General features: G+C 46.5%; 1 protein-coding gene across 1 annotated transcript; it reads left to right on the plus strand.

Moving 5' to 3' along the window:
* The first annotated feature begins 888 nt into the window (after positions 1-888).
* Positions 889-6851, plus strand: LOC116465039 (olfactory receptor 2B11). Its single transcript, XM_032148251.2, has 4 exons — positions 889-951; positions 2984-3155; positions 5329-5454; positions 5572-6851. The coding sequence occupies exon 4, from the start codon at positions 5592-5594 to the stop codon at positions 6543-6545; it is 954 nt and encodes a 317-aa protein (XP_032004142.1). The 5' UTR covers positions 889-951; positions 2984-3155; positions 5329-5454; positions 5572-5591; the 3' UTR covers positions 6546-6851.
* The last annotated feature ends 327 nt before the right edge of the window (positions 6852-7178 follow it).

Below are 7178 nucleotides of genomic sequence, written 5' to 3' on the forward strand. Positions count from 1 at the left end.
GAGATATACCTAATGCTAAATGACGAGTTAATGGGTGCAGCAAAACAACATGGCACATGGATACATATGTAACACACCTGCACATTGTGCACATGTACCCTAAAACCTAAAGTATAATAATAAAAAATAAATAAATAAATAAATAAATCAAGAAAACACAAGTGAGGCACAGATAGGTTAGGTAACCTGCTCAAATACACACAGCATGAGTGACTGAGCCTGGTGCTGAAGCCAGTTCAGGTCTCATGCTTTAACTGAATCACACACTCTAGTTACTACTACACTCTGATGTTACAGTAATCTCCCCACCACACGCCAACCCTAAAGAGTTCAACACACACACACACACACACACACACACACACAAACAGTTCTCATTACCCATTATTGATCCATTTTCTCTGGTCTTCTGGGATTTGCCATTAATTGCAAGAACTCCAAGCTCTCACACCACCTCAATTATCAGCTCACCCCTTAGACACTAATTAAATAAAACATCAGGGATAATTTCACAGCCAGAGGAGAGCAAGTTTTTACTCTCAATCTCAACGTCTGGGGAGAAAGAGCAGGGCCCTTATAGAAAACAGTGGAGAGGATGAGGTTAAGTTAAACCTGAGGGATAATTTTGAAATGAACAGGGAGCGTGACACGAGCACAGTGTGTTGCCTGAAAGCTTTATCCTCGGAAGTAACCTCCACCATGTCAAGGTATCTGTAGGCACTCTGGGGGACCAAGGTTAGGGCAGATCCACGGACCTCACGCACTGCCAAGGGAGAGTCCAGAAAACTGAGTCTCCCTAGCAAGCCTGTTGCAACGGACAGCAGACTCCTTCTAGACTGAGAATAATCTCTCAGACTTGCTCAGAGGGTTGGGTTCCAGTAAATGGTAAGGCCCCAGCGGCCCATCAGAGGAAATGTGCTGTGTCTTCCTGGAATATGAAGAGCATCTCTAGTAAGTCCATCCTTAAATATCCCTCCATGACTAAGGCCAACAGGCTGCATTATAGCCTTCAGTCCTAAACCAAGTCTTCTGTAGGAGCCAGGAACCCTGGAGGTAAGTGATTCATCCCCAACTCTAGTCAAACTAAAATCTGTACAATGCAGTGGAGGTGCATGCTGTGGCAGTATTAACACTGGCCTATTCTGGAGACCAAGGGCACATGAGGTGGAGGATGGATGGGTCGATGAACAATGGCCACACATTAAGCAGCAAGTGTAAAATTTTGTAGTTTTATCTAGAAAAGAGAGCCGGGAGCGGAACAGGATGCTCTGCCTGTAGGTAGGCATGCTGTCTGACACTTAGCTGAACAGTGGACGTTGCACACAGGGTGTGGGGACCCTGGGTCCCTTTCCTCCGCTTCCCCCTATTTTTGAGGCTGCTGAATCACAGTCACAAGGGCAGTATTGAGCTGAGCAGGGCCATGGAAAGAGAAAAAGAGAATGCAAAGCTGAATAGTATCAGTCCCCGAGAAAGCAAGCTTCAAGTTGAAAAATCTGAAAAAGTCAGACCACATAAAAAGGCGAGGAAGTGTGGCGGTGGTAGGGGGAGGCATGTGCAGAGGGACCAGCCCTGTCTGAACCACGTGCTGAGGGCTGTGGAGCCCTCTCCTCCCTCCCATAGGCCCATCACTGCTGGGTCCCAGCTCCTTCTCCTCCTCTTCCCCTCCTCCCCAGCACTAGAAGGAATAACTCACGAGGCTGAGGACTCTACGTACCCTCCGGAATAAGGAGCTATTTTATAAGTAAATATAAAATAAAAGTTTTTAAAGGGAAACTGTTTGTTACTTTTGAGAGTGACAGATTATGACATCCAGAGGCTTATGAGGAAGTAACTTCCCCTCCGTGTGAACTGGCATTTGGTGTTTAAATAGCTTACCCCGTGGACTTGTACCCCAGTCCCTGAACGAGGTGAGCTTCTTAATCTTTCTGAACCTCTCAGTTTTCCAGAGTTATTGAAATGGGATATGGGACGGCACATATGCGGTGCCTGGTGCACAGACAGAGAGCTGGTGGGTGCTCATTCCCTGCTGACTTACTTCCCTTCTCCTTTCAGTGCTAGGAGTTTGTTTAATCTTTCAAATTAAAGTGTTATGAAAAATTAGACCTCAGGTCCACTGTGGCAATAGACATATTCATGGTCCTCAAACCCCCTTGTACTGTGGGAGCTACAGAAGATGATGAATAGTGTTAAATTAGTGAGGGCAGTTAAAGGAAAGAAACAGGGCTGTCCTGAAACCAGAGGCGGGACATGAAGGGAAGGGAAGGACGTAAGATTCCCAAGACATTCCTGCTATTCCCAGCAGGAGGATGTGCACTTCCCCAGTCCTGGCACAGGATGAGAAAGGACTGTGCATGCACAGGGACACTAACTACGTTGCAGAGGCTGCTGAGTGAGACTGAGAATAAAGATGAAGAGGTGGAGTTGAGGCTGGGCTTGTGTGCTCCCTCAAGCCCCTGTGCCAGCTAACGTCTCGATTGTACTTGTCAGACTCCTGTCTAAGAAAAAGCATGCCATTGAACCAGGACTGCAAATGCAAACAAATAAGGAGAAACAGGCTCTTTCTCTTTTTGTGATGAAAGAGTCCCTGTTACTCTCAGTTCAGGAAAATATTGCTATCATTAAGCCTCGTCCCCAAGACTCTTGAGTGTAATCCCAATGATGGCCTCCGCAGCTGAACAGGGCCTGGACCAGGCATCCCGGTTGTGGAATGGGAGGCTGCATTCTAGGCCGAAGAAAGAGACCCTTTGGACTAATAAGCAATAAAATCCTATGACCGCGTTTCTGTTTGCCCATCTCATAAGCTGCTTTCTAGGAATTCCACACACTGCTGTAAATTTGATTTTCCATCTTGTGTGGTGGAGGAGGTAACAATGTGTTCCGTCAAGCTTCAGCAGAGATTTCAGCAACAAATGTCAGGGATAAGAGACAGATAATATAGATATAGAGATACAAATACTAACCATAAGGATTATATATCCTATAGGGAATGATATCTCAGGGTGTATCACAGCCTGCGTGTTCACAGCCTAGCCTGCCAGCAGCCATGGCCTAAGTGCTGCTGTTAAAATACTGTGTGGTGGCTGCCAAGGCAGAGGGATGCGACGGGTCCCAGAAGAAACTGCGGGAATTCAGTGTGAACACGATACAACCAGCAGGTAACTCTTGAGCGATGGGTTCTTACATTTTTGGTAATTGAAACACCTAAAGATATCTTTGCTCTTAAGGCCTGAGTCTCAGAAAGATGACTTCATGTGAGGGTGAGTGAGGGGTTGAAGCTGCCTGCAGAGAGGCAGGTAGCAAGTTCCAACAGGGGTCCTGGTGGGCATTTCTGCCCAGGACCTCAGTGGTGAGGATATAGACAGTGTGTGCCTGCAACGATGCAACATTGTGTGGATGGGATCACAGCATTGTACGGGTGTTGAATTATTTAACTTCAGTGTTGAACTAGAGTGAATGAGGAATAGAACGTGAATAGAAAGAACCTCAGTACTTGGCATCACGGTGAATGAAGGGAAGTCAGCCAGAATTAAGATGAAGGAGCTGGTTTGAGTCTGGGGGGATGGCTGCCAGGTGAAATTTGGGATGCCTCAGTTCACAATGTCAAAAAGTGGGTTAGAGGTCAGTGAGGAACTGACAACTGTAGATACAGCCTGGAGGGATTCCGTTTGAATGCGATGGCGACATTTGTGGGAACAACTGTGTCCATCCAGGGAAGCAACGCTGTACAGGGGCACCTGTACTTGGGTAGTGGGAAGATGAAAGAAGGTCAAGGAGTACAGAGGCCAGACACCTACAAAAGCTCCGTGTGGAAACACTTGAACAGAAGGGCATGAGGGGCAGGCCTGGGCAGTATCCAGCTTTGCCGTTGAGAAACCGTGTGTGTGTGCGTATGTGTATGTGTGTGCGTGTGCATGCGAATGCATGTGTGTGCACGTGTGTACGTAAGTGTGCACATGTACAGTGGACTATAATTACAAGAAAACCGCTCCTCTCTAATCCCTGCCCCTTTCTCTCCTGTGACCTTCCTCTCCCTCATCTCCCCTTTCCAGCATCTTCTTTTGTCTCAGTCGTTTACGCGACTGCCCTTGCTGCTCCTCATGTCACCAGCTGCTCTTTTTTTAAAGCAAAGTTCTGGAGAGAATAGTAGTGAAGAGCAGGAGTTTGGCTTTCAGTCCTGGCTTTACCATTTGCTGCCGTGTAACTAAGGTAGACCAGCTGTCCTCCCGAGTCACTCAGTGAATTAGGGGTGAAAACATGGACCTTGCCAAGATATTAAAGCAACATCAGGTAATTATTCTAGTACCTGGCTCATAATGAGTGGTAAATAACTTGTCTTTATTATAAATTGCTGCATACATTTACCCCTCTATCTTTCTTGCTTCCTTCATTCTCTCATTTCTTTCTTCACTATCCCTACAACTTCTCCCTTTTCTCCCACTTTAGGCTCTGAAAAGAAACTCTGGAATCAGAAATCTCAGAAAGAGAAATGTCATAATTCCTTTACTTCTTAATAATTAGGCTTAAAAATGTGCTAGCTTGACTTTGCTCAGCCACAGCTGTTTTGACTGGCATCTTGAGCTCATTAGAGATAAGATCACATTCTGTGAAGTTTATTTCATAAGTATTGTTGATAGAATCTGGGAGGAGGTACGATAATTGAGTGTTTCACAAGAATATTGGGAACTTTCTAACAAACCGTGTGTAGGAATGTCACTCAAGCCATCAGATAAAACCTAGCCCTAGAGGACAGTCTAATCTTTCCGTAGACAATTCTAAGAGCTACGTTTCTCATTCCAATCAAGAGCTTTCTCCCTGTGCTCAAAATTCCATGCTCTGGGGTCTCATTAACTACCATGAACTATTCTGGGGCTGAAGTAATGTATGACTTGGCTCTTCCACTCCAGAGACTCACAGGACCTAGAATCATGCTGCTTTTACCACTGGTGTGAGTGACAGGGCTGCCTGTGCGTGTGCGGTCATGAGAGCAGAGATCAGCATGAATTGGGGAGCCGGATGCAAGCGTGAGCAGGTGACGGGGGTGGTCCTATCAATACAGCCCCCAGCTGCTCACAAAGCCCTTCTGCTTGCTTTATGTCACCGCCCACCTCCCTCCTACTACTACCTCCCAAAATGGGAAAGCCTAAGAAGGTGGACAATTCCCTGTCAATGTGGATGTAGAGAGAAATCTTTCTGACGGTGATGGGAGCTGTGGCAGGCTTCGCTCTATCTGGAACACAATTGTCATTCGTGAGGTATTCTCACATACTTAATGTCTCTATCGTCCCCAAGTCTTGGCAATTGAAGCAGGTATTTCTCCCCATTTTGCAGAGGCAGAAGTTCAAGAATATTAAATGGCTTAGTTGAGGCCACTGAGTAGGAAGGAGAGCAAAGACACAGAGGCTGCTGCTGCGGCTCCTGGTTCTGACCCTTCCGCATCCCAGCGTCTCCACAGAGGTAAGGAGAATCAAACAGGCTATCACCTGGGGAAGGAAGAGTGGATGCAAGAGGGAGCAAAGTGATCAATTCCTCTTCTCAGGTATTATTCATTCCAATTTTCTCAATTTGCCACAGGTGCCAGAAAATGCCACAACATGAAAAGTGACAACCAGAGCTTCTTAGGGGACCCCCCTAAAGCCTTCATCCTTCTGGGTGTGTCTGACAGGCCATGGCTGGAACTCCCTCTCTTTGTGGTCCTCCTGCTGTCCTATGTGCTGGCCATGTTGGGGAATGTCGCCATCATCCTGGCATCCCGGCTGGATCCTCAACTCCACAGCCCCATGTACGTCTTCCTCACTCACCTGTCCTTCCTGGACCTCTGCTACACCACCACGACGGTCCCTCAGATGCTGGTCAACATGGGCAGTTCCCAGAAGACCATCAGCTATGGAGGCTGCACTGTGCAGTATGCAGTCTTCCACTGGCTGGGATGCACGGAGTGCATCGTCCTCGCCGCCATGGCCCTGGACCGCTACGTGGCCATCTGCAAGCCCCTGCACTACGCCGTTCTCATGCACCGTGCTCTCTGTCAGCAACTCGTGGCTCTGGCCTGGCTCAGTGGCTTCGGCAACTCCTTCGTGCAGGTGATCCTGACCGTGCAGTTGCCATTCTGCGGGCGGCAGGTGCTAAACAACTTTTTCTGTGAGGTGCCGGCCATGATCAAGCTGTCGTGTGCTGACACCGCTGTGAATGACGCCACGCTGGCTGTGCTGGTGGCCTTCTTCGTGTTGGTGCCCCTGGCTCTCATCCTTCTCTCCTATGGCTTTATTGCCCGGGCAGTGCTCAGGATCCAGTCCTCTAAGGGACGACACAAGGCCTTTGGGACGTGTTCCTCCCACCTGATGATCGTCTCCCTCTTCTACCTACCTGCTATTTACATGTATCTGCAGCCCCCTTCCAGCTACTCCCAAGAGCAGGGCAAATTTATTTCTCTCTTCTATTCCATAATCACCCCCACTCTCAATCCCTTCATCTACACCCTGAGAAATAAAGATATGAAGGGGGCTCTGAGGAGACTCCTGGCCAGGATCTGGAGGCTCTGTGGATGATGAGGACGTGAGATGTAGCATCTCCATCAATTAAAGAACACTGCACAAGTCTGTTGTGCACTCAGAGCATCTTTCACTTAAGGAGTTAATACCCAGAGAGCTCAAAAACCCTGTCTTCAAACATCTCACTTCCTGTTATAATGCCCCAAATCCCATAGCGATAAAGTTCATTTTAAAAGTGTAATTCTAAGAGGCCATATGTTTTTAAGCATTGTTTAAAGAGACTTCAATAAGTATGTGTGGAATTATTTAACTTCCAATTTCCTGATTCTTTTCTCTTTTCCTCTTCCTATATTTCTTTTATTCTCTCCCCATTTGTCTCTTTTCTATTACTCCTAAGTATACACAAGATGAAGTTGAAATACAATCTTATTTTACTTATAATGAATATGTGTTTTTCTCCATATACTTAAATCTCCACAAATTTTACACGACTTTTTCAAACAATTCCAGGAATTAAGTAGATTACTATCTTTTTCCTGTGATTTTGATTTTTTTTCTCTGTAGCTCACATTTTCTTCTACAGAAAGTTTTTCCATGAAATGTAAACTAGTACAAACACTAGTACAACCACTATGGAAAACAGTGTAGAGATTCCTTAAAGAACTAAAAGTAGATCTACCATTTGATCCA

This window comes from Hylobates moloch, unplaced genomic scaffold (genome assembly GCF_009828535.3).
Source record: "Hylobates moloch isolate HMO894 unplaced genomic scaffold, HMol_V3 SCAFFOLD_2738, whole genome shotgun sequence".
NCBI classification, from domain to species: Eukaryota; Metazoa; Chordata; class Mammalia; order Primates; family Hylobatidae; genus Hylobates; species Hylobates moloch.